Here is a 22,202-nt window from a genome sequence, read left to right as displayed (position 1 = left end):
TGTCATTTATAACATATCTTAACAAACATAACCCTCCCTTTCCCCCCCTCTTCCCCTCCCCCCATACCCGATATAAATACATTTCTCTCTCTCCACTTCATTCTTCATAGTACATTAACAGACATAAACCTGGGTACTTTCTCTCTTTCCCTTCATGATTCACTCTGATTCTATACTTTTCCAATATTGTATAACTATGTTCCAGTCTTCTTCTTCTTCCTCCTCCTCCTCCCTTTCTTCTTTCAACTTTCTGGATAATTTATCTGATTCTCTCATATCCAATACTCTTTTAAACCATTCTTCCATTGTGGGCATCCACAGATTCAACCATCCACTAAATTCCATAAAACAAACCTTGATTTTGCTATTTTATATAACAGACACCATTTTATCATGCCATTGTATTTAATGGGAATTGAGCATCCACATATTTTGGGTCTTGGAAGCAAACTCGAGCCATTTTGGCTTTAATGTTCAGATATATCAAAAATCTGTTTTGGCAAGGACTAAAACCCGGTACAGATGGACAGGAAGGGATGCCGAGACACTGCTCCTTTCTGCTCAGATCATTGCCACAGTAACCGCACTGGCTCAGCAATGATCTGCTCCAAAAAGGAGCCGTGAAAAGCAGCTCCTTTCCACACCACTGCCAAGGCGCCATTAGTGCCCTAGAACAGCGTGGTGACGTCTCTTATGCACTACGACAATAAGAGAGGCAGATAGACAGACAAATAGACAGATACACCTTTGAACTGTGAACTGAAAACTGGGGGTACGCTTATGAGTAAGCGTATTCTGGAGGGTTAATCATATAAGACAGTTATATTATTAAAAGTGGCCATTAAAGATGCCAGTTAGCTCACACAAATTCCAAGATGTTTATCTCATCAGCAACAACTGTTCTATGAGTAGCCCACGTCAATAACAGAACTGTCAGTGTCTTTACTTTCAGCATGATATTCCCCTCTGATCTAACAGTTTACTTCCCTGTTCCCCAGCCATGTACCCATGTCTACAGATCAGGATAACATTCCAGACAGCTGATGAAGTGGACTCTACTGATAAAAGGAGGAGGAGAAGGAGATGATGATGAAGAAGAATCCCCTAAGGACAGAAACTATTTACTTTTCCGTATAAAACTATTTCATTTTATATGTTATTAAAAATCCGCATATGCTGTATATATGACAAACACACACCAGGGTATTTTACAAAACTACCAATCTCAGCAATTACAGAAATAAAATACGATAATATATATCAATCATACTATTTGTATTCAGGGTGAGGAGTGAAATGGCACATGTGAAAATGACACCAAATTAATTTTCTGTGGGGAAATGGACAACCAAATGGCAGCTCAGGTTCATTATCTTTTTGTGTATTGGAGCGAAACAGTAATAACTTCACATATGCATGGATGAAGTCTGAGACGGTGATGATTAATGTGGTCAGAGATCTTGGATTTGTGGCAGATGGCTCAATAAAGAAGTCAGTCCCAGCTGTGGCAGCTGGGGAAAAAGTGAACTCCATACCAGGGAATATTTGAAAATGGAATTATAATAATACTGATAGAGTTGGAAAAAGTGCAGAAAATGGCAAACAAAATCATCAGTGGGGCAAAGCACTCTACCCAAAGACTACAACATTTGGGGTTGTTCAGTTTTGTTTTAGTCTAGAAAGAAGGTGGGAGAGGAGGAACAAGACTGAGGTTCAAAAAAGTATGCATGGTGTGGGGAAAGTACAACAAAGCTGTTTTTCTGTGCTCCACAAATCTAGGGGTATTTTTAGACTAGCAATTAGAAGGCGCTCTGTGGCTGTTCCATGGTTTTCTCCTTAATGGATATTTCATGGTAAGGGGGGAAACTGAAAGAAGCAGCAGAAAACCAGGGGAGAATTATGAACAGAGAATGAAAATGTCAGAAATCCCTATAAATTTCAGAAGTAGGGTGATGGCTTGCTAAGAGCCTCATCTGGAACCACTCAATAGCTCAGTCATCCATTTAGTAAAATAAAGTTCTTATACCAGAGTCAGTGTGGTCTAGTGTTTGAGTGCTGTACTAGCACTGCAGGAGACCATGGTTCAAAGCCCCAATCTGCCATGGAAAGCCACTGGGTAATGGTGGGCAAGTCACACTCTCTCAGCTTCAGAGGACAGCAATGGTTGAATGAATCTTGCCAAGAAAACCCCATGACAGGTTCACCTTAGGGCAGGGGTAGGCAACCTGCGGCCCGCGGGCCAGATCCGGCCCGCCAAGGCCTTCCAAGCGGCCCCCGAGCACTCCTGCCGCCGATTGCCGCTGATTTCCCCCGTTTTTTTGCTGCTCCGGGCGCCATTTTGTTTTTCAAAATGGCGGCCGAAATCTCGCGAGACCTCAGGATGGCAAATGTCACACGAGATTTCGCCGCCATTTTGAAAAACAAAATGGCGGCGCCCATGTAGCAGGCCCGTTGCAGCCCCTAGAGCACTCCAACAGGGCTCCAGGGGCTGCAGTGGGCCTGCAGCAGGCTCCACCTCGCCCTCCGCCCTCCTCCTCCCAAGAGCAGGGAAAGGAGGAGGAGGAGGCAGCAGAAGGAGGGCAAAGCCAGGGAGAAACGGAGCCAGAGCAGCAGCTGCAGCCACAGGTTGGTTCATTGGGGGAGGGGGTTAGGTGGGTGTTCTTTGCAAAATGCCCTCCCAGTAGTACTTTCTGGCTTTTCTTTGCTTGCTGCCTTTTATTTTGAATTGCATTTTAGTAATCTCCATGCCTGTAACTTTAATATTAATATTATTATTTAATTGCCCTGGTGTTCTTTGCAAAATGCCCTCTCAGTAGTACCTTGTGGCTTTTCTGGGTTGAAAGAGTGCATGTTTCCTGCCTTTTATTTTGAATTGCATTTTAGTAGTTTCCATGCTTGTAACTGATTATTATTATTATTTTCACTTGCCCTTGGTGTTCTATGTGCAAAATCCCCTCTCAATGAGAAAGAGGAGGAGGAGTGTGACTTTCAAAAGTGCATTTCTGTGTATTTTTGGTGCATTTATTGCTGAAAGGTCTGCTGTAACAATGATAGCAGTGGAGGTGGTGGTAGTGATGATTATGATGATGCTTCTGTGGAAGCTCCGCCCCTGGAGGGTGGAAGCTCCACCCCTGTTATGTGGCTCTGCCCTGGAGGGTGGAAGCCCCACCCCCAGCATGCGGCTCCACCCCGGGGGTGGACGCTCCACCCCTGTTATGTGGCTCCGCCCCTGGAGGGTGGATGCCCCACCCCTGGCATGCAGCTCCGCCCCCCCGGAGGGTGGAAGCTCCACCCCCGGCTTCGGCCCCCCAGTTGTCTGAGGGACAGCAACCTGGCCCCCGGCTCAAAAAGGTTGCCTACCCCTGCCTTAGGGTGACCATATTTTGTAAATGTTTTCAAGGCACACAGCAACAAAGTTGTTATACAATGTACAATTAATTTATGGAATTCATTGCCACAAGATCTAATGATGTCTGCTAGCTTTAATGGCTTTGAAAGAAGATTAGGAAAATTCATGGATCCATCTATCAATGGCTACTACCCTTAGTGGATTTATGGACCATTTAGGTTCAGAGACAGGAGCTTACTGAGTGTGAACTACAGGGGAACAATGACAAGAGAGAAGTTCTTGCCTTCCTACCCTGCTTGTGGGTTCCATGGAAGCAGCTGGCCGGTCACTGTGCGAAGGAATATGAGGCAAAAGATGGGGCTTTGGTCTAATCTAGCAGAATTCTCTTATGGATCAAATGCATCACAATACTATATGAACCTGAAGATCAAAGGACTCCATGGAACTCCACTGTTCTTGAGGCACCAAAAGGCCCAATGCTATGGACCTTATCACATGTGGTCCAAACGTCATGGAAACATTGCTGAAGTGCCAGAGATGTGATTATTGGTGGCACTTCTAAAGTGTAATGGAGGCATCCCACTATGTTCCTGTCATGGAATCGTTTGTGGGGAAGTCATTTTCTGAATAACGGGATATTTTGTTATTCAGAAAATGGCTCCTCTTGGTTTCCCCGTGAACGATTCCATGACGTAAACATAGTGGGATGCCTCAATTACACTTTAGAAGTGCCATGGATGATCACATCCCTGGCACTTTGGCAACGCTTACATGACGTTTCGCCCTACGTGTGATAAGGTCCTCTGTTACTGAGCAGATCTACTGAAACATTACCAGTGAATCAGTGGCCATCAAAGGCATTTTTTCCCCATTTTTTAATTCAGCAATTACTCAGTTATCATCATTGTTATTATCTATCACTATCAATCCTCCACTACCTAGTTGTGTTGGTTGAACAGCATCTGCACAATCAGAGACTGTGCGTTCCCAACTCACATTGATTTTCATTAGAAAGATGGGAAAGAATCCTGATAGGAAGAAAGCTAATAAAAAAATGTTCCTGCAAAGATTTTTAGTTTGCTCAATTAAATCACTGGAATGGCTGCTCCCTGATGAAAGCTGATAAGGAGCTTGATGAAGTGGGTCTTTCAACAGAGGTGATGGAATGGCTCTGCTCCCCTCCCTTCCTTCTGCTGAAGACAGATGAAATTAAATCAGTCCGTCAATTGGCCCTGCGGAGAGGCAGTTCCATCATGGTCTCCCACTCAGTGGGGAACAATCATGTAGTGGACATAATAGTTCTTGAGGCAGCCAAACTAGCCTCTTGGTTTTCTAGGCAACCGGTCGGTGATGAAACGAGTGAGATGTGACTACAACAATATTGGCAAAATTCCCAAAACAAGTCCAACAAAACATGGCTTACTTATAGGTTGACTTTGTCACAATGTGGGTAACCTAAAACAAACGAACAGGAGAAAACACACCCTTCTCAGCCACCATGGCATCTCCAAAGAGCCATCCTGCCTTGAGTGATCAGGGGTCTTTTATTCTCTGGCCCATAAGAAAAAATTCTAATAACTCAGAAGTCCACCGTGAACAATTTGTTCTGTACTTTGCAGATGTAGTCAAACATGGATGATAAAGCTGATTTAGTCCCAGTGGGAGGAACTTTGTTCACTGCTTCTCCAGTAATGACAGATACCTTTCAGGTTGTTCAGCCCAGATATGAACAGGATCCCTAGAAAGGTGGCAGCCACCATGCAAATGCTAGATTTATGTTCAGTGTCTATCATGAGTAATGGACTGGATCAAGGTCAGTCCAGATAAGACAGAGATACTTCTGGTTGTTTAAAAGGCAGACTTTCAGAATATGGATTCGGGTTCTACCAAATGGGATTACATTCCCACTGTAAAGGCAGCTCCACAGTCTTGGATACTGTCTAACTCAGTCCTGAGCCTGGATGTCCAGGCTTCTGTGAAGTGGCTATGAGCATATTTGCACAGATAAAGTGAGTGTGCAAGCTGTGTCAATTTCTGGAGACATCTGATTTGGCTACAGTGATATAACTTAGTTACATGCTGTTTGAATGCAAACTATGGCGCGTTACAGACGGGCGCAAGAGGCGCCGTCATCGTGCCGCGATTACGCACGAGGGGCGGCGCTTCCAGACACGCCTTGCCCCTCGCGCGTAATCGATACGTCAAAATGGCAGCGCCCTATACAGATGGGTGCCGCCATCTTGACGTAGTGGACGCTCTGCCAAAGCGCGCACTCGCAACGTCTCTTCTGGGTTGGGACGTGCGGATGCAGAGCGTCCACTACGTCAAGATGGCGGCACCTCCAGGTTGCCTGAAGGAGCGCGATTTCCGCGCTCCTTTTTTGCAGCGTGGAGGAGTCGTGTGGTTTGGCTGCTGCGGCTCCTCCGCGCTGCAACCGGCAGCTGCCCAAGACCGCCCCTTTCGGGCAGTCTGTAACGGGCCCAAGTAGTCTTTCCATTGAAAAGTGCTCAAAGAGCTGTAGTGAAATTGCTCACCATGGATGTTTACAGGGAGCACATGTTTCCCTTGTTACAACAGTTCCAGCAGCCACTGTGCTGTTTCCAGACACAATTCAAATTACTGGTTATGATTGATAAAGCTCAATATAGCTTTTGTTCAGGCTGTCTGAATGTCCATTTCCTTCCATACAAGCCCACACAGGCTATGAGATCTTCGGGAGAGGTACTTCTCTCAGCCTCATCATCCTCAGGCATATTTGCTGGTACTATGGGAAAGAACCTTCTCAGTGACTGCTCCCTCTCATGGGGGTGGGGTGGCGGATAAGTTGCCCCCACTCTGCTTTCTGTCTGCTGGAAGCATTTGGAAAATGTTTATAAGAGAGGTGATTTTCTAAAATATACAAGGAAAGGACATTTGATAGTGTGCAATACTATTTTTATTTCTTTCCTTTTTAATGACATGTTTTAAATTCTGTTGTGGTTGAACACCATCAAGTCATTTCTGACTTGTGGTGACTCTAAGGCTAACCTATCATGGGGTTTTCTCAGCCAGGTTTGTTCAGAGATGGTTTACAATGCCCTGCTCTGAGGCTGAGAAAGTGTGACTTGCCCAAGGTCACCTAGTGGGTTTCCATGGCCCAGCAGGGATTCAGCCCATAGTTACAAGTCCTAGCTCAACACTCAAACCACTACACCATGATGGCATTTTAATTACTGGTTAAGAATAACTTTTTGTTTATTTTTAGATATGTGAGTTTTTCTATCTGTATGTATTTAAACATTTGTAATCCACTTTGAATCTATCTTTGCTTTAAATAAAAATAATGCAAAGATACAAAATTAGCATATCAGTTATCACATAATGTAATTTTAAGAATAATTTGGTGTATATATAGCAATGATGAAATTAACAATTAGTTTAACTGACTCAAACTATGTTTTTACTAAAGCTTCCTCTCACAAGGACTCACTGGTGTGGTAGAGAGAGCTGCCACCCAAATCCTACTTACTGTATCCAGTCGCCCCTCCTAACTCATGGGGGATCCATTCTGGGCCCACCCCCCATGAGTTAAGAGACTCGCAGATAATCAAGCTGCATTGAAATGAATGGGGTGTGCTCCTGCGCGCAAGCATAGGGTGTGCATTGCAAGAGCGCACCCCATTCACCTCAATGGAGGGTCACCCCTCTGCAGATCATCAAGTACAGTGGTACCCCGGGATACGAATGCGCCGCCTTACGAAATTTCCGGGTTACGAAAAAAATCAATGTAATTAAATGTTTCCGGGTTACGAAGGTTATTCCGGGTTACGAAAAATTTTTTGGTGCTTTTTGGCGCGATTTCGCACGAAATCGCGGCTTTCGCTATTAAAGCCTATGGGCTTTTCGGCTAGCGAAAGTTTCCGGGTTACGAAAGCGGCGGCGGAACGAATTAATTTCGTAACCCGGGGTACCACTGTACACAGATTTCAAGTTCATGGACTTGGAGAGGCAACTATATACTCATTATATGTCTAGAAATTTTCGTCACAAAACTGACCCAAAAAACCTGAGTCGACTTATCTACAAGTCAGTGTAAATACTGTACTTTAATTCTTATAAAAAAAGGAACCAACTCATGGTGAAAGATAACAGTGTAATCTGTTATCGAAGCACCAACCCCCCTCTACTCTCTCATCCATCCACCCTTTAGTATGAGTTATCCTTGCTGGAATTTTGTAAGTTCTTTGGCACTGTTTTCCTTTGCTTGATTCTTTAGATCCTTTCTTACATGCCCCTAAGTTTTACCCTTGATTTATACATGAGGCATATCAAAATCCATAATTTTGGCCCAAATACCTGCCCTCGACCTATATATGAAATCGACATAGTTGAGTATATATGGTATGCATTCTTGGAGCTGGGATAGGTCTACATTGCATTAGCAATATATGGAAGCTTCATCACAAGGACTATTTGTGTTATAGGGTGTATGCATGCTAAACTCACCCTCTCTATATGTGGAAGATGACTTTCTGACTGGGACAGCCTGCTGTATCCATGAAGGTACATCCTGTCATATGAAAAACTGATTTTCTATGAACACAGTGGACTCTACTAATTAGAAAGCTATCCTCCATATATGGAAGGAGACAGAAACACTAAAGGAGGGCAGGGACTGCCTACTTCACATAGGTCTGTTGAGAGTGGATTTGGGAAATACCTCCTGCAACTAGCGTTTTTCAGTAACAGTAATATGGGACAGATCTCTTTATGGAAAACAAAACAATGGCCAACAGACTGGAAATGAGGAATATACATTGTCCACAAAAAGGAGACATAAAAGACTGCAGTAACTGTAGGACCATAGCATTAATTTCCCATGCAAGCAAAACTACGTTCAAAATTCAGCAGCATAGACTCCAATCATATATGGAGAGAGAAATCCCAGAGATGCAATTGGGGTTCAGGAAAGGAAGAGGCACGAGGAATAATGGAGTGAACCAAATAATTCTAGAGGAAAATTAGCATGCGCTTTATAAACTACAACAAAGCCTTTGACTGCATAGGTCACAAAAAGGTATGGAATGCTCTTAAAGAAATGGGATGGCCACCACATCTGATAGTCCTTATGAGAAATCTGTACTTAGGACAAGAGGCTAGTTTCAGAACAGAATATAGGGAAATAGAATGGTTCCCAACTAGCAAAGCAGTCAGGCAAGGCTGCATAGCATCACCCTGTTTGTTCAATTTATATGCAGAAAATATCATAGGAAGAGCAGGTTTAGACTCAGACGGAAGAGAGGTGAAGACAGGCAGAAGGAACATCAACAATCTAAGATATGTAGATTACACTATAATTACTAGTGAAAAACATCATAGACTTGGAATAATCACTAAGGAAAATTAAAGAAGAAAGTGCAAAGTCAGGTTTATTGTAAATAGGAGGCAAGTCTATATAAAACCTGCTTCACATCTTGTGAAAAGAGGGAGGGCTCTTGTGAGAGTTCCAGGCTCCCATGAGATCAGAGATGTCATAGGGACCCGAACCTCTCACAAGAGGCCATCTTCTTGCAAGACGTGAGCTAAGCTTCCCTTATTTGCTACACACCACTGCATAGCCCTGTATATCCCTACTTTGGACATGTCTACAAAACTTGTTTTTAGAGTAGAGTCTTCTCCCCAGCTTTGTAAAGATGTTGCTGTACCATTACATAGATAACAATTACTCTTCTGAAAGCTCCCCTTTCTGGACAGGACCATTTTATGCCACAAATTTAATGACAAGAGGGTCAAGGAAACAGCGGTGGTGGCATTAAGTGCAGAATAAACTGTCATGGTTTATAACAAGTATGTATCCATTATGACTGAGGAGAAGGTATGTTTTCAATCATGGTGCTAATGTCTTGCTGAATGAAATTTCCACTACTGAAGGGTAGGACGCAATGGAATATCTTTTGTTTCTCTTTGACTGACAAAATCAGAACAAATAAGCTAGATAGTTGCTTTTTTAAAAAAGAAGGAAAACAAATGATGAAATGTAAAAGATCACAGAACTCAGTTTTCTAAAAATTAGAATTTGGAGTGTCTTGATACAGAATTCCATGGCAAGCCACACTGGATCTTGGGCATGGAGAATGGCAGGTTATAAATTAAATAAAATATATTTTATTACTTCAATATAGATTAAATGCAGCCTTGTCTACGCCAGTCAATTCCAGTCTCTGAATCTGTGACATAGGGTCTTTACAGACCGGCCTAAAAGGCCAGCCTGGGAGCAGAGTTGAGGCATAGTGTCGTGATGACGCATGCCTGACTTTGCCCCCCCAGGGTGCCCTGATCATGGCATGCCTTTGGTGCTGTGTCCATATCACGCAGTAAGGGGCGCCACATAGCCATGCCACCACAGCAATGGCGCTCTTTCAAGGGCATAAAAAAGGACCCACTTTTTGAGGCTCCCTTCCCTTGAAAAGTCAGATTGGGGCCACAGCATGAGGGACGGCTGCAAGCTGCCCCTTTGGGGTGGTCCGTAAAGCCCCTTAGTGACAAAGTCTATGGAATATACAGGTAACTATGATTTTATTTCCAACAATTTGTCAATTATCTCACTAACCTTGTTTGTGGGCAACATTTTGAGATCTGACATATGTATATAAACAGTGCACAAAAGGCATTGTATCCTGCAGAAATGCCAAAAGCTTATTGTGTGAATTTGAGAAGGCAGCCTATTGAGATGCCAGAATCTCAGCAAGTGAAACAGACACTGGAAGTACATGAACAATATGTTGCAATATACAGCCAGGTGGTCCTCTCAAAATGGGCTTTCCCATGAGTGTGCATGAGAAAAGTGGTAGAACCCTTCCAGTGTGTTAGCAAATTTTATGCCAGTTTCTTATTGGAACATTCAGCAAGTAAGAGATAAAAACAAGGTTACCGTAGTATTCTAATCTCTGGGCCCACTTAGTCAGTCTGACAATAATATACAGCTCAGAATTAATGAAGACACATGAGAATGTTTGCATTGCAAGGCGACAGAGATAACAAAAGGTGAAAGGTCAAGTCCATTAGCAGAAAATGACATTTTAATTCATGCTGCATTTTAGGGGCTTAGTCTATTCCCAATGCATCCAGTGTTGGCTAACCTGCTGCTAAACAACCACCCTATTCAAGAAGGGAGAGAACGGTGGGTGTAGCTCACCACTACTAAAATGAATTGCCCTGGCCTTTCCTTTCTTAAGCCCATAAAAGAAACAATAAGCACAAGAATAAAGGGCTTTATTTAGAAAAAAAAAGTAGTTCTCTATTCATTAACTCACCTGAAATTTCTTCTTTGCCACAAAATACTGCATTCGACGTATCACCTTAATGGCAGAACGGTGATGTTCTCGCAAGCTGTGGGAAAAATGAGAAGGGCGAGTCAGGTGAAAAAGAGCATCTCTGCTCAGATAATAACGATAATGACCCTTTGAGTAAGTGCTTTGGTAACATGTGAATGTTTCTACAAGGGGCAATTATTCTTTCTAAGGACAAAACACACAACTATTATTGTACAAAGAACAAAGCAACTAAAACCTAAAGTTTTATCTCTGCAATTTATGCTAAGGCTTAATGTTTTTCACAGTATTAAGTAGTCAAGAGCATATGAAACCTACCCCTAGCTCAACTGAATCCATCCAGTTATCTTTCCCACTCTCCTTCCCTCAAAAGTCACAGTAATTCATGGTGAAAAGTAAAGGTTTCAGATTTCTGTACCTCTAGAAAACAAGCACACCTCACACATTTTATGACTCCCCTTATAAAGTCAATTAATAGAGAACAGCCGCAACGTTAAAAGTGCTTCTTTGCCCCACCTTGTTTTTCAGAAAATATATATTGCCTGGAAAGAATGAAAGACGAGCTAAAAGACAATACAGTATTTACATATGTAAACCATCCTGGGGAAGAAATCAGAACATGAGGTGGAAATGATCAAAATGGTCACATTTAATTGGAATCCAAGGATGGGAGAAAATTAGTCAATTATGAAATTTTTGACAAATAGAGGGATTTTAAAAAAATCATAAATGTTATAAAAGTTAAGCAGAAATAATACTAAGAATCTGAATAAATGTTTGTTTCACAATTATTTTGAGTAGGGAAGTATAAAGCTAGAGTAAAACTCTATCACAGTAAATGCGGCTGGATTGCTAAAAGAACTGATCTGGAGCATGTGGCTTGAGAGGACTGCAAACACTTTGGGCCACAAGCAGTACCTATCACATTAATTTCAACAGAAGAAAACTGCCTTTGTGTGATACATCAGTTTGAATTTTGTTGGATGTGTGCCAAGCAAGACTGTTCTTTTCATTCAAGACAATAATTAATAGCTTCAGCAAAGTCAATTTAATGCTAGTGAAAGATGAGAGACAGGCAACTGTGTTCTATCACTAAGCAGACAGAGTCACAGCAGCCATATTACACATTTCTTCAGTTCTAGAGCTGGGGAGGATGGCATACTCCCATTTATTATTTGGAGTCAGGACTAGTGGAAATGTCCCACATAGTGCCACTTTGGACAACAGTTTGTGCAGAATGGATTGAGGACACTAGTTTGAAGTCATATTGGTGGAAGTGTGAAATATAAATTTCATCTGAAATACAGTGGCATGTTAAAGAGATGGGAAAATGTTCTTCTATTACATACAGTAGCTCTTCAGCTAAGGTTTTATGCAATTTATGGACCCTTATTTAATATATTAAGAATACATCCTGGTAAAATTATGAGATAGGACAGTAGTTTTTTCCAAATACAAAATCACAAGTCATAAATGCATTGCTTTAAACTGATCTTAACATTTATATGTACCACAGTTACACCCAAAGTTAAGTTACGTCTCCGTGTTCAACAGTGAAAATACAGTAACTGTCTGCATTATTTCAATTGCTGTGTACAATTGCTGTGTACATTGGTGTAATTATTATTATTATTCAGTAGTTTATTTGTAGACCATTCATGGGCCCCAATACACCCCATACAGTTAAACACATATTAAAATATAAGAGAACTACAAGAGAATATGATAAATCAATTTCACTATTTAAGACAGCAAATTTAAAAAGCATACCCTCCAACTGTTTTGATTTGGAAGGGACAGTCCCAATTAATCCTTTGTCAGATAACATTTTCAGCCAATCTCTCTCTCTTGCTCCTTCTTTCCCTTTCTCAGCTTACTTTAACTGAGTTGAATGTGCAAAAGTTATTTCTACTCCATTCACTCCACAACAGGGAAAAGAGAGGAGAGGGTTGTAATCTTAATCTTCCCAGTATGCTTAGGTAAAGACAAACTGCTGTAACTCCTCCTAGCTTGTCTGTTCTTCCTCATTAACAAACTTTTGCCATCTTGACCACATTCTGATGTTGCTTGACAAAAAATGTCCTAGTTTTCATCTGTGAAATGTTGGAGGGTATGCATAAAGGAAAAAAGCCTTCCTAAACTGAAAAGTTATAGCCTATTCTTTCAACTTTCTGCATTCCATACTGCAGAAACAGGTCCCAATTATATGGACTCTCTTTCCAGGTTTTGAAGGGCTCAGGGTGATTGACCATTCAGTATAAAAATTTTCCCCACAAAAGGAAGTTGTGAGTGGGTGGGGATAAAATATAATCAGCTACCAAAGAGTATTTAAAGCCAGTATAAATAGATTAGTAAGAGCAAGACAATGACCAACCTTTGCAGAAGAAACAGAAAAAAATGAGCAAAGGATTCATAGGTGAACACCTGGCAAAACTATGATCACTCTCTGTCTTCTGACACAAATTTAAATATATGTATGGCGATAGGAAAGGAATCAAATCATTTGGATTTGGTTGCTGGAGAAGACTTCTGAGGATACCATGGACTGACAAAAAGTCAAGTAAATGGGTATTAGAGCAAAGCAAGCTTGAACTCTCCCTAGAAGCCAGAATAACCAAACTGAGGCTATCATACTTTGGACATATCATGAGAAGACAGAATTTGTTAAGAAAAGACAGCAAAGATCAGTAAGGTTGAAGTCAGTAGAAAAAAAATACAGGTGGACAGATTCATTCAAGGAAGCCACAGCCCTGAGTTCGCAAGACTTGAGCAAGGCTGCTCATAACAGGGAAATTTGGAGCTTTCTCAATCACAGGGTCACCATATGAAGTTGACTTGATGGCAGTTAACAACAACAATGATGAAAAGAGGAAGTGGTGCTATTTTACTGCTCTCATAGCATTCCTGTGTGCTGGATGATTTTCTTAGAGCAATGAACAATAGGGAACAATAGCAATGCATATATAGCTTAGGGAAGCCTTATATAGGTGCCTTATTTTAAATGGTTTCATCAATATATAAAATTTATTGACCAGAGTTAACTCAATAGTGCCGTGACACAACCAGAATTTGCTTTGTAAAACTATTAACCAATAACTTTTAACAAATACTTTTTACTTCTTACTTCATAAAGTAAACTTGTCACATCTATAACAAAGACAGGAAATTCCAAATGTCAAGTCTACATTTAGCTTAAAGTTTGAATATCCTGCCTTTGATTGATCTGAATCATTGTCTGAATGCATGTGAAAATTATGTAGAACATATATTCTTTGCTTTTATGTTTTCATTTAGTATTTTTGTCTAGTTTGCTTTCCTTTTCGTTTTGTGTTTGTGATGCATCTGTTTTGTTAATATTTATTTGTTTAGCATTATGACCAGCAACAGATGCATTCCAACCAGGAAAAGAGTTCAATGTTATTTAGGCATCAAATATGTTTTGATATAGTGCAGTGGCATCACTAGGATTGGTGTCACTTGGTGCAGTAACTCATGGTGTTATCCCTTCATTGACTTCCTCCTATACCACACTATACAGAATTCTTAGTAATTTTTTTTACTAATTTACTTATAAACCATAATTCCCATTTATCATTTAATATAATGGTAATAGTTGTGACATAAACAAGTAGCAAAATTAAAATCATACCTTTAAAATACAATATCATACACACGGAATGAATGTGTTTACATATACATAGTTTCATGTGGTTAAAGTGAAAATTTGATAAAATGTGATTAAAATTTTTTTAAAAAAATAAAATTAAAATTTGATATTTTTTTTAAAAAAACCCTGGTCTCTCCTTTCTCCTTCCCCTGAGCCTCACCCCATTCACATAATCTCTTAAGCATTTTAAACAGATATAGGCCACAGCCCATTTCTGCCAAAATACAGATGTCTGAGGAGCAGTGGTGTCACTCCCCCCCTTAGAGTGTCACCTGGTGTGGTCCGCATCCCCCAGTGAAGCCATTGAAATAGTGATATTAGTAAAACGTTCTAGAACCTTCTCTTGTCCTTGACATGCAAAGTACTTTTTGCAGTCTTTTACAAGAGAGATAGATTTACAGTTCATATATTATTTTCATAATGACACTTGACCAGGGAAGTTAATAACAGATTTAAAACATATTTACAAAATATCATTATACTGTGGGTGATAATAAGATTTATCCTTCTTTACTTGCCAATTTCTGGATTTTTGGTCTAAGCCTGAATACAAACAGAGTATGTTCTCTTTTTGTTGCTATTTTGGGTTATTTTCAGGTGCTAGTATTCACATCTTAAACAGCCTAACTACTGTATACTTTGGAGAATACCTGCTTCGGTATTAATCTACTCATCCCTTCTTATTCTGTAGGGAGAACCAGCATGGTGTTGTGGTTTGAACATTGGACTATAGCTCTGGAGACCAGAGTTTGATTCCCTGTTTGGCCAAGGAAACCCACTGGGTGATGTTGGGTGAGTCACACACTCTCAGCCCCAGGAAAACCCTGTGATAGGGTTGGCATAAGCAGGAAACAACTTGAAGATGCACAACTGGAGCTAAACATTTCCATAATGCTTGCTTGGTACTGTTGTCGACAACACTGGATTTGGGCCACTGAAATCATAAGATATGTAGGAGCACAAGAGAAGCACAAGTATCCCACTCATTTAATTTAGTCATCACTAATTTCAATTTTATTCATTTTGATGAGACTAATTTTGATGAGACTAATTTGATAAGACTGAGACTAACCAATTGCCTGGAACTAAGCACTTCACATTTTTTTGTTGTTGAATATTTAGTATGATTATGTTGTTTCTCAAATTTATTGATTTGTTTATTTTAACAGTTAATATAAGTTAGTCATTTATTTTGCCACTTAGTTCTTTTAAGTTATTTTAAATAGAATCTTCATGCCACCTTCTGCCCTTTTCAACAGATTGAAGTAGTGCAATAAAACATTTTAAATGAGAAAAAGAAAGCAACATTGTTTACATATTGTTTAATTTTAATACCCCATAATCTAATGTTAGATGTTGCAACTACATCTTCTGTGCAGGCAGGCTGTGAAATCTCCTCCCTTGTAACAAAATCTAGTGGAAGAGTTTCAGAACACCCACATGAAGCCATTTCATTAGTACATTTAAGCCTAATGAAATCTTTCAGCATTTGGTCTCCTGAGAATTTTGGTATTGAATTTGCTGTAGTCCAAGGTTAGTCTAATCTTTTCACACATTCTGTCATTCCCAGGAAGGTATTCATGATACAGCCTATCATTGCTGAGCTGTGTCTTATATGCAATGGATTGATGTGGATAAAGTTGCACTTTCAGATATTGCATAACAGGAAATGAGTGACCACAGTGTTGGAGGACTGAAATCAGAGTAAACTAGTTATTGAATACCATGGACCCTACTTTATTTTCTTTTTATCCTTTGTTGGAACTTGGCAACCCAGTTTCAGATACTGGTGAATCAGGCTTATTTTGGCTTATTAAGGCTGGTGAATGGTTTGTCATTTGCTCTCTTATTTACTGTTTGTTTTATTGTTATTTTATTAAATTTTGATCACCTATTTATGCTTATTACTGCATTTTTACATTTTAGTTTTTAAAAGTCTATGTAAAATGTCAAGAATGAAATGGCTGAATAATAAACTGATCTCTTAATCAACACAAAGGGAAACATGTTAAAAATATTTAGTTGGGAGCTAAAGATGACAGAACTACCAGATAATAAGTACCCTCAAGTGTCTGATATCTTGCGCTGATTCAGCTACCTCAAAATCTAGACCTCTTTAAAAATAGAGAACTACCTTGGGAGTGGGGAAGTACATATGTTATAGAGCAATAAAGCTGTCTCTGTCACTCTTATGGTGGTAGAATTGACTATGCATTTGTGTCAGAAGTAAAATATTCTAGGAAGCTGTCCTATTCAAAGAAATTATTTTACAGTGATTCAAAATGACAGCAGTTTCATCTAGCAAAGAACAGGCTTCATCCATAAATCAGAATGTGTAATTTGAAACCAACAAACAATACAGTGGTGTGAATTTAATGGATTCAAAAAAAGATGAAGAACAAGCTCTATTTACCTTTTCCATGTCAGTTTTCTCCATGTATAGAACAAACAAAACAAAAATTACACTCCTCTACACACATATATACATTATACAAATAAAGACTAAATATAATCCAAGGTCAGTACATCCCTGAAATGGTCTAAAAACCACAACTGTCCCTGAGGACACAAGTACAGAATTGTAATAATGCAAAGTATTTTAAAATAGTTAAGAGCATAATCCACTATTCAGCCTGTTCTTTCACCAAGTTTTATTTAAGCAGTTTATCTTGTTGAGATTAAGATCTCTTTTATAAAGAAATACCAGGTAAAAGCAGGCCTCTGGTTTTGAATGTCAGGCCATATTTCAATGAAGGAGCAAGAATGGGAGAGGCTCTGAATGGCAGAATGCTCTCTCAACATAATCTTTATCAGGCAACAGGAGAACTAATGCCAACACATTAGAGATAATTCCTCTAGTACTGGGGATGATCCAAAGGCAGGTTGTTTATTGTCCTGAAGCTCCCATCCTATTATTCTGACTTTTTATTCAGTTAACATGATGCCTTTAAAGATACAAGATGGAAAGACAAGTACTAGTCTCAATTTGGGTAGACCTATTCATCCAATGGAAAATACTTTAAGTATTGATTTACCAAGAACCGGAACAGACCGGTTAAGCAGTTTATGGTGGCTTGAGAACATGGCGTATGCACAATGCATTCCCCAAAGTTGGCAGGAAGACGCCTTGAAGTCACCTGGCCATTTACACAGTGGCAGCTTCCTGGTGGTCATGCAGTGCAGCATTTAGACGTGCATGCTGCAGGAGCATCGAAAAGCTGTGGTGGCAGAAAGGGAGCCCCTTTTCTGGTTCAAAAAGGAGTAGTATTTTGCCGCTTCTTTTTGCACAGGAAAAAAACTGAATGAATCAAGGCTGCAGCATGCAGTTGCCGCAGCCCCAATCGGGTGCTCAAAGGGACGGCATCATGCCACCCCTTTGGGCCATTCTGTTTCAGCCCCAGGTTTCCATTGATTCAGGGAAGTCTAATCTTGTTGTTGTGTGCCTTCAAGTAATTTCGGAGCTATGGTGATGGGGTTTTCCTGGCAAGATTCGTTCACAGGGGGTTTCCCTTTCCTATGAGACTGAGAGAACATGACTTGCCCCAAATCACTGAGTGAGTTCCCATGGCTGAATAGGGATTCGAACCCTTGACTCCTAGAGTCCTAGTCCACTATTCAAACCACTGCACCATTCAGGTACCTAATGTACTTAGAACTAGCAATTGCATTTTGGTACTGGTTTGTAGATACTTAACCAAATGATATATAGCAAGAAACTAGATAACTGCTGTGATGTAATGGTGTGATTGTTTCACTATAGGCTTGCTGTTTCAGAAAAGATTTTTTTTACTTCCTGTCTGATATTGACTTTATGGTAACTCGTAAGGTTTCTCTCTTTGCCCTGGCAGCAATGAAAATTTGGGCACAACATATTGCTGATACTACTGTTGATTGTTCTGGGGATGCCCTCATTTAATTATAGCATTATTGTTTATATTTTATGTGTTTTAACTGAACTGAATTTTAAATTCTTCTTTGTATACAAGATTGTTATGCTATTTATTTTATTTAGTACTTTTATAATGCTGCTCTTACATGTTGTATTGTATTTTAATACTTTGTATGTGAATGATCTTTGGTCTAAGCATTAATAAAAAATTACTACTACTACTTTGGGGTTGCCACAAATTGGAAATGACTTGTAGGCACACAACACAATGCAACTACATACACATATGGTCTAACAGAACGTCAGGGGGCAACCTAGTATGGAAGAGAGGTACATGGGATGTAGAAACGGCAAGCAGGGGAACCATTAGGAACCCACTACTGATCTCCAGAATTACCTACTTCTCTTCAGAAAAGACTGTCAAAGTACAGCAGCACAGTTTGTACCCTTATTTTCAAACAACTACTACCACAAGACATAAAACCTGTGATAGGACCTCACTGTACATTTTACTAAGCACCAAGAAAGAACAAACGAAAAAGCCCCACGTAACTGGTTTGTGTTTACTGCCCCCCCAATTCTGTTGACACTGTACAACTCAGAGTATGTCAGCCCTGACAGCAAGAGATGGAGACTGTTCGTTACTCTTGCTAGTGAGAGTTGGACTACCTTGCTGTTGTGTGCCTTCAAGTCATTTTTGATGTATGGTGACCCTAAGGCAATCCTTTCATGGGGTTTTCTTGACAGAATTTGTTCAGATGGGATTTGCCCTTTCCTTTCTTTTAGGCTGAAAGAGTGTGACTTGCCCAAGGTCACCCAGTGGGCTTCTATGGCCAAATGAGGATTCAAACCCTGGTCTTGCATAGTTTTTTGTGGGTTTTTCAGGCTGTGGCCATGTTCTAGCAGAGTTTCTTCCTGACATTTCACCAGCATTTTTGGCTGGCATCTTCAGAGATGCTGGCGAAACATCGGGAAGAAACTCTGCTAGAACATGGCCACATAGCCCGAAAAACCCACAAAAAACTATGGGTGCCGGCCATGAAAGCCTTCGATTTCACCTGGTCTTGCAGTTTCCTAGTCCAACATTCAAACCACTACATCATACTGGCTATTGGGTCTATCTTGTATTTATATGAATCAAGAATGGACAATTGTAATAGGCTAGGAAGCCACATTAGCCCTCCAGGTAACCCTGGTGTGTTGTGTCCTCTTACTACACCCCCTGCAAAAAACTTTTTAAAAAACTGCAATGCCTTCTAAAGCACACTGAGCATTTTAAAGTTACCCCCAGTTCACTTTCTGTTGTTAAACAGGCTTCTCCTGGGTTGTATGGATCTAAACCATGGCAAACGTTCCCCATGCACCTAGTGAGCATTTTCTGGGGTGAGGAGGGAAATGTTTTTTGCTGTGTGTGTATGTGTGTGTGTGGAGGGAGAGGGGGGCCTGGGAGCCAAAATTAAGCCAAGGTGACTGCATGCAGCCCACAGAATACACTTTCCCCACCCTTGAGATAAAATAAATTAGTACATACAACAGCAACAAAATTATTTTGATCTATGGTTTCAGGTCATATTAATATATCTGCACACTGGCTCAACAAAGACCTCATATTACGCTAGTACACTATTGATGCTTAGTACCAACAGCAGCACTCAGAATTTCAGTTTGCAAAGTGAACTGAACTTTAATTGTCTAAGGCCTGTTACAGACAGCCAAAATAAAGCTGCTTCGAGTCACTTTGGAGGTATGGTATTTCAATGATGCATGAGTCCTAAGAGTCTGGAAGCTTCACCAAAGCTGCACTCCAGTCCTTAGGACTGGAGCGTGGCTTTGGTGCAGCCTTTGGACTCTTAGGACGCATGTATCATTGAAATACCATACCTCCAAAGTGACTCGAAGCAGCTTTATTTTGGCTGTCTGTAACAGGCCTAAGCTTGGAGAGAGAGAACATATGTGAAAGAAAGACTGCTGTGGTTTAGACCTCTTTTTCCCCTACTCCAGCACCACCATCTTTCAGCAACTGGGAGAACTCAAGAAGGCTTTACCTAACTTCATGATGCCTTGTGGTTTTATGTGAATTTAGCAGTACAATGGAACCCAGAGCACACAGCAACCACTAATCAGACAATAAAACTTGGCCAAAGGATTCACTTTTCATTGTAACTGCTGTTGGCTCACTGGGAACCTTTCTAAATGTTTATTTAGACATTGTAAATCTTATAATCTTACAAAACATAATTATTGAATTTTATCATTTACAATTAAAAGTTTCAGGTTTCACAGTGTTAAATGACTGAAAACCATAGTCTTTAACAGTAACACAGAAAGTCATTTACCTGCAAGTGTTAAATGTATTTACTAATTTAACAACAACTGCATCAGTAAATATATCATTTGGGCACTCAGTTTACTGAATAAAATGAAAAGAAAGAAAGGGAGAGAAAAGGAAAGCGAGAGGCCTCTACATTTTGCTACAAGGATAAGAATTTTGTTTTTCTAAGAACAAAAGGAGCAGAAAAAGCTATTCAGCTGATTGTAGAGCACCAAATTTAAAACCAAGAAAGATTATGAGAAAAGCTGCTGCAGGCTGTCAAACCTCATTAAGTTAATGGAACTGGTAAATTGGCTTCTTTCCAGCATACGGAGAAAGAAAAGGGGTTTCAGCTAAAGAGGGAAGGGGATCCAGTTTCATCTTGGCTGTTCTAGAAGATTATTAGCTATAAATAATGGCTGCTGTGAAACGACAGGCCAATTTCATACATGCATGTTCCTCATTGTTGCTACTACATTAAGTGAGTGTCACATAGAAATCAGCAAACAGCATTTTTGCATCACCTGATATCACCTCAAATGGAGGTCATGTGTATGCACACCTGTGAGTCATCATGTATGATGGAAATGCTTCTGTGACTGAATCCTTATGTAGGAGTTTTGAGCAAAATGGGAGGGAGGCAAACTACAGAAAGGGCAACAGAGAACACAATCTCATTTGCGATAAATTATTGAAGCTCTCTACTGGTTTTAGTAGAAAATTCCTATTCCTCTCCCCCCCCCCCCCAAAAAAAAAAAAAAAAAAAAAAAAGCTCCCTCAGTGAACATGCAAGAAACAAAGTATTTGTGCAGGGCAGATTGCTGGCCTGGTCCTGCTATAATTGTGTGTTGAAGTTTGATTCTGTTCTTAACGGGCACTGATGTGAAAACACAGCAGTGACTGGCTTGGCTATTTCTCTCTCTTCCTCTGGTAAAGGGTAAATGAGGACGGGGAGGTGAGTTCCACAGCTCTGGACAGATTTCTTTGCTCATTTTGATTGAAATGTCAAAGTTTTAATGGTTCTGTTGTTGACAAAATTTCAGCAGGTGACTCTTTTCTCATTATCGTTGCTGCTGCTACTACTGTGTGCTTTCAAGTTGCTTCCGACTTATGATGACCCTAAGGTGAACCTATCATGGGGTTTTCTTGACAAGATTTGTTAAGAGGGGGTTTCCCTTTCTCTTCCTATGAGGCTGAGAGAGTGTGACTTGTTTAAGATCAGCTGGTGGGCTTCCATGACTGAGTGGGAATTCAAACCCTGATCACCAGAGTCACAGTCCAACACTTAAACCACTACACATGCTGGCTCTCTCTTTTCTCACTCTTGCAATACAATGACCATCATCTGCTGAATCTTCCTAACTATTAACTAATCTTCCTAATCTCCATAACTATTAGAAATGTAAGAGACTAGCTGTTATGCCAGCTGGTCAGTCTGAAATTTTTACATATCATATTTAAAAAGCACTAGTAATTACCAAAAGTATTGACTGTTGTCTTAAATTACTTTTATTGGTGCTTAATCTGTGAATAGTATAAAGTTGGGAACCACTTTTCTGCAGAGTTAAAATCCTATGGTAACTTTACTGATTATTGGACTTAAATGCCTGAGTCATACATAAACATTTCCCAACAGCCCTTGCTGTTGATAACAGCCCTTTCATAAATGGACAAAG

General features: G+C 40.3%; 1 protein-coding gene across 1 annotated transcript in view; it reads right to left on the bottom strand.

The window, feature by feature from the left end:
- KCNQ1 (potassium voltage-gated channel subfamily Q member 1) overlaps positions 1–22,202 on the bottom strand; it is a 427,358-nt gene that overhangs the window by 136,536 nt on the left and 268,620 nt on the right. Inside the window, exon 14 of the mRNA XM_089523097.1 lies at positions 10,642–10,717. Coding sequence (XP_089379223.1) covers positions 10,642–10,717 — 76 coding nt within the window. The remainder of the gene's footprint in view (positions 1–10,641; positions 10,718–22,202) is intronic.

Source organism: Sceloporus occidentalis, unplaced genomic scaffold, assembly GCF_023333645.1.
Source record: "Sceloporus occidentalis isolate IW3139 unplaced genomic scaffold, rSceOcc1.0.p SCAF_4, whole genome shotgun sequence".
Lineage (NCBI taxonomy): Eukaryota > Metazoa > Chordata > Lepidosauria > Squamata > Phrynosomatidae > Sceloporus > Sceloporus occidentalis.
The sequence above is the reverse complement of the archived record's forward strand: the minus strand, read 5'-3'. Positions and strand labels throughout refer to the sequence as shown.